Source organism: Crotalus tigris, unplaced genomic scaffold, assembly GCF_016545835.1.
Source record: "Crotalus tigris isolate CLP2741 ecotype Arizona unplaced genomic scaffold, ASM1654583v1 scf7180000020608.1315917, whole genome shotgun sequence".
NCBI classification, from domain to species: domain Eukaryota; kingdom Metazoa; phylum Chordata; class Lepidosauria; order Squamata; family Viperidae; genus Crotalus; species Crotalus tigris.
In genome coordinates, this window is record NW_024098104.1 from 525537 (window position 1) to 539346 (window position 13810).

General features: G+C 47.1%; 1 protein-coding gene across 12 annotated transcripts in view; it reads left to right on the plus strand.

Annotated features, from left to right (window-relative positions):
• MYO15A (myosin XVA) overlaps positions 1-13810 on the plus strand; it is a 34436-nt gene that overhangs the window by 8303 nt on the left and 12323 nt on the right. For all 12 annotated transcript variants that reach the window (XR_005559722.1, XR_005559721.1, XR_005559723.1 and 9 more), the window contains 23 exons: positions 430-483; positions 726-807; positions 1305-1435; positions 2203-2298; positions 2404-2639; positions 2957-3135; positions 3603-3675; positions 3920-4108; positions 4425-4537; positions 5009-5100; positions 5368-5458; positions 5734-5795; positions 6536-6617; positions 7392-7530; positions 7790-7898; positions 8178-8289; positions 8552-8673; positions 9097-9156; positions 9458-9533; positions 11738-11853; positions 12159-12277; positions 12426-12567; positions 12764-12875. Coding sequence is in view for 9 of the 12 variants with exons in the window: in XM_039367915.1 (XP_039223849.1) it covers positions 430-483; positions 726-807; positions 1305-1435; positions 2203-2298; positions 2404-2639; positions 2957-3135; positions 3603-3675; positions 3920-4108; positions 4425-4537; positions 5009-5100; positions 5368-5458; positions 5734-5795; positions 6536-6617; positions 7392-7530; positions 7790-7898; positions 8178-8289; positions 8552-8673; positions 9097-9156; positions 9458-9533; positions 11738-11853; positions 12159-12277; positions 12426-12567; positions 12764-12875 (2587 nt within the window). In the remaining 3 variants the exon portion in view is untranslated. The remainder of the gene's footprint in view (positions 1-429; positions 484-725; positions 808-1304; positions 1436-2202; positions 2299-2403; positions 2640-2956; positions 3136-3602; positions 3676-3919; positions 4109-4424; positions 4538-5008; positions 5101-5367; positions 5459-5733; positions 5796-6535; positions 6618-7391; positions 7531-7789; positions 7899-8177; positions 8290-8551; positions 8674-9096; positions 9157-9457; positions 9534-11737; positions 11854-12158; positions 12278-12425; positions 12568-12763; positions 12876-13810) is intronic.

Genomic DNA, 13810 nt, shown 5'->3' on the forward strand with positions numbered 1-13810 from the left:
GCCCAGGTCATTTGGAGGGTCTACTCTGCAGGGTGGACTACAGTTCCCACATTATCAATTACCCCAAGTTGGGGCCTTCTCCAAGAAAAGTATTTGCTCTATTCTTGCACCCAGATGCTCTGGAATAACATATTCGATTGCTTCTGAACAGTCAAGCGTCCAAGCCGGTGTTCCTGTTTGATGCATGGACCATTGAGCTGTACCTGGAGATCTTAGAAATTGGTTTTGGGCAAGCAGAGATCCAAAACACACTTAGGGTCCCAACCTCAGTTCGAAGGAGTCTTTGAACATTTTGCATTTTGTCTTTTGTCTCAGTATGTGGACTTTCTGCTTCAGGACTGAATCAAAGTATCCTAATCTTCTTTGAGATGGAATTCTATTCATGAGGTGCAGTGCTTCTCTGACCTTGAAATCTCGATCTGCTTTCAGAGGAAGGATGAGGAGCGTCGAATTGCAGAACAGGAGAAGAGAAAGGCTGAGCAGGTAATTCTCAAGTGTTTTGGGGTGGCTTGGGGGCGAGGGGGTCAATCTGAAGACTTTGCACAGCACGCAGACATTTCCAAGGCAAATCCACACGGTTTTAATTCTTTTGAGGAGAACTTGCACTGCAAAAAAAATTACTTTGGTAACTTGCATATGCAACTGGGGCAATTTTGCTTAATGCACTAGAAGGGAGACAATCATTGGGATAATTAGAGGTGACTCATTTCTCTGGGTTCCACTAGGAACTGAGTCAGCGAGAAGTGATGAAAGTGGCAGACTTGGAAATCCCTGCTGATCTGGTCGGACTCTTAAACACAGTGGCTGGTAGGTCATGATCCACTATGAACCAAGGGAATTTCAAGAGGGTGCCTGCATGAATATCTCCGAGGATTTTAGAGGCCAGATCGTTGAGGTCCCACTATAACATTTCCAGTAAGGAAGTTAATTCCTCCTCCGTACCACTGGTGGCAAGTTGAGCAAACCACAACATCTTAGCTGTCAGAAGGCACCAGACGCTGAATTGTTTGCTTATAGCTGTAGACCTGTTGGCCTATTGGTGCCAGTTGTTTAGCTCTGGACGGGTACATTACAAGCACTGCTTCAAAAAAAACACACAAAAAGAAAGTGCCTGGATGGGTCTCCCACTTGCATTCTGGGTCCCAAAAAAGGGAGACTACCTCTGGCATTAGAGAGAACCTATTGTCCAGTTGACATGGTCCAGCCAATATTTTCTTGCATTCTCATTGGTGAAGTTAAGGGGTTAGGATGGAGAACCCCTCCTTTGCCTTCTACACTGGCTGCCTTGTTCCTATTCCTCGTAGATCACAAGCAAGTGAATGAGGACTGTGTCATCCCTGTCCCCCCACCCAAGATGCAGGCCAACTTCCAGCTCACCCTGCCTCTTGACATCAACAATTACCCCATGGCCAAGTACGTGCAGCTCTACTTCAAGGTAAGGGTGACAATGCTGGGCTTAATGGTGTATAAAGGGTGCTTCACTCACGCCGCTGTTGGAAGGTAGACCGAAAGCTCACCTTTGTGGTTGAGTTTACATGCTGCATTTAGCCATGCATTGGATTTAAAACATGGCTAATAGCAAGCCACCATGGTTTACTTTGTACATATCCTTTAGGAAATCAAAAGTTGACTCAAAAATGATACATTAAACCATTTGCATTGAGTTGATTTGTACTTCCTTACGCAACTCACTTTATTTAACAACTGGGATGATGCCTCAGTATCTACAAGAATTCTTGATTGATTGGTTGATTAATAGTTTATATGCCCCATTTCAGTGTCAACTCTTACTGACCACATATAGACCTTCTCCAAGACGGTCTCTCCCCAACCTAATCCTTCCGGTCTTGCAACAATGCCCCCATCACCACTGTAATTGACCCCATTCTTGCTGCTGGTTGTCTTCTTCTCTTTCCTTCTACTTTTCCCAGAATTAGGCCATCTAGAGAGAACCGGGTGTTGCCATAAGGCATCCAAAATGGGATAATTTGAGATTGGTTGTTTATGCCTCAAGAAAAACACTGGACTGATTTGATGGATGATCCATAAAGAAACTCTAAGCTGAACTGAAGCTAAACCACACTTAAGGGGTTGTGTGACTTTTGAAACTTTTGTCTTTCTCGCTCTGGGTAGGGCCTCCACCACCGTCTCTGTCATGGGTATGCAAACGAGTCTTTCGGTCACTTCTCTGTCATTCCACAGGAGCCATTTTTTGGGATGCTCACGAGGACTCTATCATCCCCCCTGACTCAGTTAGATGAGAGTTTGGCCCCTGAAGCTCTTAACCTCTTCAAACTGGTAGGTGAAAAGTGGATTGCTCCCTCCAGCCTGGTCAAATGGTGGCCATCAACATAGTGTTAGTGGCAGTGTGCATTTTTGGTCACTGGATTTTCTCTGTGGTAGATCCTCCGCTTTATGGGCGATGCCCAGCTCAAGAGCATCCAGGAGAACCTGTTTGGGAACTATATTGTACAGAAGGGGCTCTCTATGCCAAGCCTGCAAGATGAGATCCTGGCCCAGATTACCAACCAAGTGTGGCTGAACACCAATGTCCACAATGAAGAACGGGGGTGGCTGCTGTTGGCCTCGTGTGTCAGCGCCTTCGTGCCCTCCCCCCAGCTGGCTAAGTACCTGCTGAAGTGAGTGGGGTCAGGTCTACCTCCAAAGGAAACCCAAAGAGGACAACTGCATTGGCTGGTGATGATGGTGACCATAGGAGAGGGCAGTAGCACTGGGTGAGGGTGGCCCTCTTCTTCATCTTCTTCCTAAAGCCACAAGAAGAATTTAAAAGGAGGCCCCACCAGCTGGCCTGATGTTCATGGCCAGGAGAGATAGGAACACAGCTCGGTTGACCCTCACTCATGCATCTATTCTGAGCATGACTGTCAGGTATGCTGCATGGCTGGCATCTTCTTTTATTCACTATCTCCCTCTGCACTTCTCCCCATCCACCCAGGTTTGTTTCAGACTATGCCTTGGATGGGTATCAACCTGTCTGCCAACACAAGCTCATGCAAGCAATGGCAAGGGGCCAGGATGGTGAGGAGGCCGCCCGAGCATATCCACCCACCCTACTGGAGTGGACAGCCAGCCGGGACCGAGTGAACATGGCCCTTGATGTGTACTGTTTCAATGGTGAGTTAAGGGAGACAGCAGAATGGGTTGGGAACCAACAGGCGGGTGAGAAGTGTCTTTCTCTAGGGCGGGGAGTTTACTAGAAAAACATCCACTGCAGGAAGAGGGAAGACCCAAAGCTGAATGGCTGGGAAACTGAATTCAGATCCCTAAGTGTAGGCATGTGGGGAAAACCTTGGGAGACGGGGAAAGAGAGGCTGCCTAGGGAATGATCAGATGACAGAGGACATAAACCACAGCTGACATGTAGAGAAGAAGACTCAGAACTGAACCAAAGTTCTCAGGCTGTAAGAGAGATGGTGAGAGATTTGTACTTTCAGACTTGCAAGATTCTGTTAATGTAGTCTTCCAAGAAAGAAGAATTAGCTCATTTGGGTTTCCTGTTTCTTCTGTGTGGAAAGGCTGACAAAATAAGGCAGCAGGAGGAGCATCTATCAGAGTGAATGACTTGAGTTTTGTTTCAACAGGAGACCATTATTCTTGCCCTGTCCATTCCTGGACCACAGGGGAAGGCCTTGCTGAAAGTGTATTGAAATACAGGTAGAAGAGACGGGACGTGGGGGATATGGGTAGTGGGGTGGAGGAAGAGAGGGTGGGCTCCATTTCAATGGCCTTTTCCAGCTCTCCAAGCACTAAAAGTCAGAGGCAAGGAGCTCTTGAGGAGCTCTTTGGAGATCTTGTCTCATCCACCTTCAGCCCCAAGCAGAGAATCCAGCTTCCCCATGTTGGATTCCTCTCCTCCCAGCAGAACACACAGTGGCTAAGCCCCAATGCTCCTTCACAGGGGTCTTCCAGAGGGATGGCGAGGCTGGTCCGTCACCATGAAGGATGGTACCCAGTGGGCCGAGCTGGCTGGCCACGACTATGTTTTGGATCTGATTTCTGATTTGGAACTGATCCGAGGTTTCCCCAAGCAGAAGTCCTATTTCATCCTTGCTTCTGAAGACCCAGAGAAATACACTGGTGGCAAATTGTAGGTTGCATCATGGCTCTTCCTTGGAAGGGGTAGTGTTCAAGAGCTTTCATTGGTTCAGGGGGCTTACCAAGGAAGAAGAAAACAACCAGCATGGGGTGGTGTTACCCCCAACAATGGGAGACCCAAGTCTTGGAATTGAGGTGGTTGTAGAATCTTCTGTCTTTTGTGGTCTTGACCCTGGATGGGATGGAATGATTCTTCCCTAGACTATGAAAGAGGTTCTGCTTAGATATCATGGATCTAGACCAGTTCTGGACCATCCCTAGGTCAAGTTTGACTTTCCTTCTGCTGTTCTCCTCCTTCTGCTTCGTAGGGGTTTCCAACGTGGTTTGGATTCAGATGGGAGAGTTCCTCCTCCGCCATTGATGAAGGCTCCCACTATGGCCTCTGCCCCGCTGCCAGACTCTGAGGGATATTGCAGCCATGGTGAGAATCTGGGTTTGTGTCAGAGCATGGGATCCATCTTTGCAAGATTAAACTGTGTTAGAGCAGTGTTTTTTGACCTTGGCCTTTTAAGATGGGTGGACTTTGACTCCCAGAATTCTGGAAGTCCACCCATCTTAAAGAGGTAAGGTTGGAAAACATTGGATTAGAAGATGTATTTTTCTCACTGGAGGAGTATATTTGTAGCTCAGGGTTGAAAGAAAAAAGTCTGCAAGAAAAAGACGAAGCTCATAGAGCACCAAGGACCTCATTTCTCTCTGCCCCATTGGCTGCATTCACACTAAACAATTAAGGGCTGTTTTGTGCCATGTATCATCCATTAGGCTGCTGACATGGGAAATGTGTCTTTTGAAAAATGTTTCTCTACCAGCAATCCAAATGGCGAAAATGTCATTTTCTCTTTGCAATTGATCTTATTTATATTTCTTTTAAAAAACAACAACCTGGAAACAGATTCAGATACCTGCAGTGAACCCAGGAGCCAAAAAGGACTGGATCACTATCTGGATAGCCTCTTTGATCCTGTGCTGTCCTATGGAAAAGGGGTAAGACTAGCGTCCCTCTCTCCCACACCCCCTAGATTCAAAAAAGGCCACCCCAGAGTATCTTCTATTTCTCACATAAATTTGTTTTTCCAAGAGCTAGAAATTCCAGATGTGCATTGCCAACATATTGAAGGGTGATCAGATACGTTAAGAACGTATGAAAGAGCTCAGCTCAAAGCATTTGTTTCAGCCCCTGTGGGTTCTGGCCTTGGGGGCCCTGAAGGGGAAAATGTGACTATAGAACTGCTTTGATTTCTACCCACTCAGGAACTAGAGAAGCCAGCCGCCATCTCACGAAGGATGAAAGGCGGTGGCCACGTTGGAGAAGGCAATGGTGCTGTGGTCCCTCAGACCTCTGGTCAGTACGAGCTGGGCTACCTTAGTGTACATATTTGTTGAAAAAAAAAAAAAGCTTTGTCTGCAATCTTCTGTTTAGAAGAGAAACGGTTTGTGCAAAGCCTGCCAATGACGAAGAAAATTTCAAAGCCCAGAGGCCACCCCAGCCTGCATCTTATGGACGCTCAGGAGTAAAGCCACCAATTTCTGAATGCTAGGAAGGCGTTCTCTGTTTTTGCAAGCATCTAGCATTCTTTGGCTAGCTCAACGGGCTGTTTTCATCTTTCCTCTCCACAGGAAAGGAGGAGGAGGCTGTGTTGACACAGCTGGCTTACGACAAGCACCAAGAGTCAGTTCTGGTTAGTAAAGGCAGGAACTGTCCAGTTGAACTGAAAGTACTTTGCGGAAGTGCTGGATAAGAGGGACATGTGAATTGCTGAAAAGAAGTCCATGGAGATTCTCCCTCACCCAGCTCACGGTTGTCCCAAAGTTGCTTTGCCAAAAGGCAACTGGACTTTCTTGGGTTTTTATTTTCACAGGTGTACTAGGGGAGTGGGGGGAACAAAGTGAAGCCCAACAGACTTGCCAACCACCTGTGCCAACTTGGCCAATGGCAAGGAAGCCAGGAGCTGCTTTAGAGTGGCATTTGGGCATCTGCCGATCCCCTCCCCTTTCCGATGCCTTTATACCCTTCTCAGCTGACCCAAGGCTGGCTGACACTGGATACTCCCCTCCCAAGCAGCACCTGTATCCATTTCACTTGCAGGCTGGCATCCGCAACTGCCAGAACCCTGGATCTTTCCCTGCTGCGTGTTCTCCGGGCAAGGATAGGCTTTCACTCCAGCGATCTGCCCTGGAGCGATGGCCCAGGTCTGGGGGGGGGGTAGAAGGGGAACAGCCTGCCAGAGGGGTCCTCTTTGGCTCCCCCAGACCAGTCCAAGGCAAGCGGGTAATGGTAGGCAGAGGGGTAGCAGAATTTTGGGGAGGGGTCCTGGGCTGGATAAGACAGACCAAGATCCCTGCAGCAGGACCACAAAGCCCAAGAGGAGCAGGATTCCCAGTTTGCCAATGAATCCTCCCCTCCCCCTCCCTTTGACAGGGGGAAGCTGGGAAGAGGCTGATAGACAGGTCTGCGTTACCTTCAGGCACTGCATGGAGGAAAACCACCTTTCAGAATCCAGGTAAGGAAGCCGGAGAGGACTTATGCTGCCAGCTGCAGAATAAACGTTTTAGAAATCATTTAAATTCTTATCCTCCCTTTGCCTAGTGTTTTATCACATTTATGTGGATTTTTATATTTTTATATCTGCAGTTCTTATATTTGCTGTTTTATTCAATTGTTGTACGCTGCCCGGAGTAAGTTTTTGTGAGATGAGAGGTTATACACATTTGATAGGTATATAAACATTGTCTGCTTAATTTGAAAATTGACACTCATCAGCGGCAGACCTGCCATTCGCATGGCACAGAAACCTGCTTAACCACACCTGCATCCAGAGGTTGTACAGACTCATCAGGCTCAAAGGGGTTGAGAAATTGTAGGTCAACTTTTGTGAGATGTAAGAACAAGAACTTGTGGACCAGCCATCAAGTATTTGACTTGTTTGTCTGCAGTATTTTAGCAATAGCAATAGCACTTAGATTTATATTCCACTCCATAGTGTTTTGCAGCCCTCTCTGGGCAGTTTACAGAGTCAGCCTGTTGCCTCCAACAATCTGGGCCCTCATTTTACCCACCTCGGAAGGATGGAAGGCTGAGTCATCCTTGAGCCGGTCAGGATCGAACTCCTGGCAGTGAGCAGAGTCAGCCTGCAATACTGCATTCTAATCACTGCAACAGCATGGCTCTTTTATGGCATCTAGCCATTGTGGTTTGTTAATCTGGGTTTGAGGATAAAGCCTTGTTTGTTCCAAGGATCAATTTGCTCCGGTTTTCCTCCCTCCTCCTTGCGTAGAGTCTTGTTCCACGTCTCAGGCTGGTGGGCTTATCCGCCATTCCAAGCTGAATTCGGAACACAACCCTGAGCCTACGCAGAACATTCGCAACATCATCAAGCAATACCAGCAACCTTTGCGAGTTTCAGAGCCCACCAGGTCAGATCTGATCCTCCATAGGCTTTTCCTCTCTTTTTCCCCCCAAAAACTTTATTTGGAAAAAAAGGGGATTATGCTCCATCCTGATAACGCAAAGCTTTCATGTTTAGAGGCAGTGTATCTCTAAACATCAATGGTTAGGAAATGCTTCCAGATCATCAGTTCCTTTGAGGAAGCTTTGTTGGGGAAGAACACAGCATTTTTGATTGAGTGATTGATTGGATTTGAAAACTTCCATCTGCCCTGCCTGTCTTTTCAGAAAGGAAGGGGGGAAGGCCTTTGTGAAGAAAATGGATCCCCACGAAGAAGCCTTGATGATCCTGAAGAGACAGATGGCACCCACAAGGGTACCTGTGCAGCCCCTTCAGGTAGGGCCAGATGGCTGGCCTAGCAGACCCACTTCCTGGAGCCCCCCCCCCAGCAGTATTGGCTTTCTCATGCACTGCTCCAGGGTCTTCTGCTGGTGGGGAAATTGAGGCAGTCGAAAAGCATCTTGGCCAAAGAGCCCTGAAACCTAGGGCTGGCCCTGATACCAGGTGGTTCTCTAAGAAGGCAAGGTAAACATGTGACCAGGTAACCAGGCTGAGCATCTGCAAAGGAGCAGGCTGGATCCTCTTTGGGTAATGTGTGAAATGGCTTCGTTGCAGGCTACCCAAGAGCCAGCACCAAGAGAGATCATCGCGATGGTGAGACCAGTGGCTACTGCCAAGGTAGCTGAGCCCGTTCCCGTGGCTCAGTCTGTGCCTGATGCTTCTTCAGGTGAGCAATTATCCACTTCTCTTTGCCAGCTGGATTCCTGGCCTGCAAGAACCAACTTTTTGCTTGGTGAAGTATCTCCATCTACCACATCAGCCTCCGTTTTGTTTCCCCTCCCGCACTAGCTAGGATGATTAGAACCGTGAACTTCAGCTATTGTGATGGTTACGACTGCTTTTCCCAGGGCAGGCTGTGCCTTCCTGCCCCTGGGTCCTTTTCCCCTTTAGGAAGATGAGAAAGAACAGTTGAGTTTTCTTCCATCCAGCTCCCATCTTGCGAGAGCTGATGTCGGAGGATGAGACGGTCCATACGAAACTTCACTGTCGAGGCAGTGAGGAGTTTTATGGGTACCACAACGTCTCCTGGAAGATCTATCTGAGGAAAGAGGTAGGTCTTTAGGGACCCTCCCTCAGTTTTCCTCTTCTGATTGGGGCTGGGGGACAAAGGAAACATGGTCAAGCTTTATAAAACAGGCAGAAGAAACATCTGTTGGTTGCTTCTCATACTGGAATTCAGGGCAGTCAAAGAAAGTGCCCAACATATCTCTAACACTGAAACTCATCATGCCAGAGGAAGAGGAGAAGAGGAAGAGAGGTCTACGAATGCCTAGCAGGTGTCGATAGCTAGATCAAGCCTCCATATTCTGTAGCACTTTACCTTTGAGCGGCAGACAAATATTTTAGAAAAATATTCTAAAGAATGTGCCCTGGCTACTATAAATTGTAACAAGATGCTGGGCTGGATAGAGCCTTTGGGTGTAGCCCCCCCCCCAAAATCACAATGTCCCAAAATCTTCCTCTTTCCTTGCAGGTTTTTTATCCAAAGGAGACTATCAGCAGCCCTCTTCTGCTAGATCTCCTTTTTCGGCAGGTAAGTGACCTCTGCTAGTGGTGCTCCCGCAAATGTTTCATTACCGGTCTAGGGGAGTTCCTCAAGGCATGGGGCAATGTGGGTTAACCACAGTCCAAGAAAGACTGACAGCATTTTTTTACTTCTCTGTGCACTGATAATAAAAACTGCGGAAAACCATCAAGCTCAGAGAACACTAACAGCGAAACAGTTCAGCCTGGAGCTGCTCATATTCTCTACACTTAAAATCAAATATTTGCTGTGAAGGCCTTTCTGAGGTTCAACCAGGACTTCTTCTCATCTTGTCTGGGTCACTTTGCAGATCTTCAACGATACTCTGTCGGATGCCTGCATTCGTCTCACCGAAGAGGAGAAGCTACGCATGAAAACTCTTTTTGGTAAACACCTTTGAGAGGAAGGGAGGGTGGAAGATCTTCAGATGTTACCACATTGGTTAGAAAAGCATCCCAAAGCTACTAGTGGCTTGCACTTACTGATGTCTCTAAGTGTCTCTATCAGCCAGCAGTACTGAACAGAGCCACGGTGAAGGCATTGTGCTCAAGGGCAGTCTACTTCTGGGCACCGGTGGCCAAAAGAGAATAATAATGTGGCTCTCCTTGTCCTTCTTGCTGGGTTCTTATTTCCAAAAATACTAGGCTGGCCATTGTGGGGGGGGGGGGAATTCTACTCTCTGCAAAAAAGCATAGTTGTGGTGGAATATAGTCTGGATTCCCAGCATGGAGGGGCAGCATTCCAGAGGACCAAGCCAAATTTAGAGAGTTTGTGTGAGAGAAAAAGGGCGAAGACAGCTCCTCCTCAATGGTCCCAGGGTATATAGTAATAGTAATAGTAGTAAAGTTGGAAGGGACCTTGGAGGTCATCTAGTCCAACCCCCTGCTCGGGCAGGAAACCCTACACCATTTCGGACAAATGGCTGTCCAGTCTCTTCTTAAAAACTTCCAGTGTTGGAGCATTTACTGCTTCTGGAGGCAAGCTGTTCCACTGATTAATTGTTCTCACTGTCAGGAAGTTTCTCCTTAGTTCTAGGTTGCTTCTCTCCTTGATGTTTCCACCCGTTGCTTCTTGTCCTGCCTTCAGGTGCTTTGGAAAATAGCTTAATTCCCTCTTCTTTATGGCAGCCCCTGAGATATTGGAATACTGCTATCATGTCCCCCCTTGTCCTTCTCTTCGTTAAACTAGACATACCCAATTCTAGCAACCGTTCCTTATATGTTTTAGCCTCCAGTCCCCTAATCATCTTTGTTGCTCTTCTCTGTACTCTTTCTAGAGTCTCAACATCTTTTTTACATCGTGGTGACCAAAACTGGATGCAGTATTCCAAGTGTGGCCTTACCAAGGCATTGAAGAGTGGTATTAATACTTCACGTGATCTTGATTCTATCCCTCTGTTAATGCAGCCTAGCACTGTGTTGGCCTTTTTGGCAGCTGCAGCACACTGCTGGCTCATATTTAGGTGATTGTCTACTAGGACTCCGAGGTCCCTCTCACAGTTACTACTATTGAGCATGGTGCCACCTATGCTGTACTTGTGCATTTGGTTTTTCTTGCCTAAATGTAGAACCTTGCTTTTTTCACCATTGAATTTCATTTTGTTAGTTAGTGCCCAGTGTTCAAGTCTGTCCAGATCCTTCTGTATCTGAAGCCTGTCTTCTGGAGTGTTGGCTATTCCTGCCAGCTTGGTGTCGTCTGCAAATTTGATGAGTTCCCCATCTATCCCTTCATCCAAATCGTTGATGAAGATGTTGAAGAGTACTGGGCCCAGAACAGAGCCCTGGGGCACCCCACTACACACTTCCCTCCATATAGATGCAGTTCCATTGAGGACCACTCGCTGAGTACGGCCGGTCAGCCAGCTACGGATCCATCTGGTGGTGGTTCTGTCTACCCCACATTTTTCTATCTTGTCAAGTAGTAGGTTGTGATCTACTTTATCAAATGCCTTACTGAAGTCCAAGTAAATTATGTCCACAGCATTCCTCTGATCCACTAATTTTGTCACTTGGTCAAAGAATGCAATAAGATTTGTCTGGCATGATCTATTTTTGACAAACCCATGTTGGCTTTTAGTAATGACTTTGTTTGCCTCTAGGTGTTCGTTGATTCGTTGTTTGATTATCTTTTCCAGGATCTTCCCAGGTATTGAGGTCAGGCTGATAGGTCTGTAATTTCCTGGATCCATTTTTTTCCCTTTTTTGAGGATGGGAACTACATCAGCTCTTTTCCAGTCCTCTGGTAGTTCCCCTGTGTTCCAGGATCTTTGAAAAATATAGTTCAGTGGCTCCGATATCACATCTGCCAGTTCCTTGAGAACTCTGGGGTGTAATCCGTCTAATTTGCTTTCGTTTGGCCAGATTCTGTCTCTAGGTGAGGCACAAAAAAAGGAAACTCCTTAGAAGTCACTCTGCATGTCTTTTTTGGCCTTTTGGAGACTGATGGTGCCTGCCGGTTGAACATTTAGCTTTAAATCTTAGCTTTTCAACTCATAAACTTTTAAAAGAAATCAGAATGAGACTGGAGTTGGGTGCTAGTTTTTTCCTAAACAAAAACCTTCCGAGAACACTGGTGTGGTTTCTCCCTGCAGTGGAAAACAAGCTGGACTCCTTCAGTCCGGTGGCTGACGAAAGCGTCAAGAAGGAAATTATACGCGTAGCCCGAGAGAATTGGGAGGTGTACTTCTCCCGCCTTTTTCCTGCTACGGTAAGTTTCCCCCTGGTCCACACAACCCTGAGAGGAACTTAAACCAGGCTGTGGTCAAACCGGTCAAGAGGGCTTCTCTTTCAGCACAGTAATTTTGAACGGTCACTAAACAAATGGTCTTAAGTTCAAGGGCTACCTCTATTGAAATCTCTCATTGTTATTCTATTTTAAAAGCAGCTCTCGTTTCAGTGGGGCGAACCCAGACTCCTTCCAGAAAGCTTTCCTTCTGGTTTGCTTAAAGCGGCAGCTTTCCTTTCCTTGGGCGCTGGGTCCAGCCTTGCCAACTTCCCTCTCTTCCCCTGCAGGGCAGCGTTGGCACCGGGGTGCAAATCTTGGCCGTGTCTGACTCGGGGATTAAACTCCTGCGACTGGTCAAAGGGACCAACCTCCCTGGAGAGCAGGTCCGGGTGCTGCGAGGCTACAAGTAAATAAGGCCAGGGCACACCTGTCCAGGGGAGAAATAATATAATAACATGGTTGGAAGGGACCTTGGAGGTCTTCTAGACAGTCCCCCTGCAGTGAGCAACTAACCAAAGAACCCTTTGCCCTCTCCACATCCTACTCACTCCCAGTTACAGTGAGCTCCTGTTTGTCACCATGCCCTCAAAGAACATGCTGGAATTCAACCTGGTCCATGAGAAGCTCATCCTCTTCTCCCCCAAAGCTGTCCAGGCAAAGGCCTTGATCGACCACTTCATCATGGAGCTCAAGAAGGTAAGACCTTGGGGGGAGGGGAAGAATTTGGTTGGGGAAGGGAGCTGCAAGGAAGGAGAGGAGGAGGCCAATATCTCACAGCCCCAAATGCATTCAGAGGCCTTCCTTCTTTGCAGGGAGGAATGGCCAGCTGGACAGCTTTGCTTGGTCCAGTGTTTTGAACTGGACACTTGTGGGTCTTTTTTCTCTGATTTAGGACTCACAATATATGGTTGCCATTAAGAACCACATCACTAATGCTGAAAACCTTCTGAGTTTTCACAAGGGAGACATCATTTGCCTGCGACCGTTGGAGGGTCTGGAACCAGGTGAGAAACATAACAGGAGAAAAAAAATAACGAAAATGTAATGCAGCAGCAGCAACAGAACGATAATAATAACAATAACAACAATAATAATATTTAGACCAGCGTTAGCATTTTTTTGTCTATCCCAGGTTCTTGAGAAGGACTCAGTAGGTGGACCAAAATGCCAAATCCAGTCTAAACATCTGGCTGGCTGTGCGATCATGTTGCAGATTCATGTGCGTGGTGGAGAAAGCATTGCTTTGGTTTAATCTTTGCAGACAGAAGGATTAGCCAGTTTCCCAAGATGATCAGTTTCATTCACGTCTCAAATATTCCCGTGCTGAGTGCTGCAAAAATCCACCCCCACCACTCAGGGTTGAGCCCACCCCCCCTTTTCCCTCAAAAGAGGCACAGGTGTCCAACAGATGCAGGCAAGCGCTTGTTGAATTAATCACCATTCAAGACTTGAGGCATGTGTCCTCAGATGCCACCCTGTCCTTGCAGTGATATTCACGGCCCAGATGCTCCAATTCTTCTGACGTTCTTGAACATTGTTTATAAATGTGGGCCTCCTGATGAACAAAGCCCGTGTCTAATGCACGAATACCGGAGGGGGTTCTGAAGGACAGTTAGCCCATCTCTGAATGTCAAACAGTCTTGAAATGAACCTGGGGTAACAACCGGATCTCCCCAAGTAGCAAACAAGCATTCTTTGCTCCTTTTAACTTCACATTTGGCCGTCATCCTGGCCTTGCTATTTGCAAATGTGATGCTTTTCCAGAAGCATCAGGGTGAAAAAGGAGTTGGCATGCCGAGCCATCTTGTCAGCTAACAGACCATGAAAGGACATTCCAGATTTTCCAATATGCTATTGACCCGAACACCCTCCAGCTTGGAAGAGATGCTAAATAAATGAATTCAAGAGAGCCTGTGAAGGCAGAGCATAAAGAATTAAT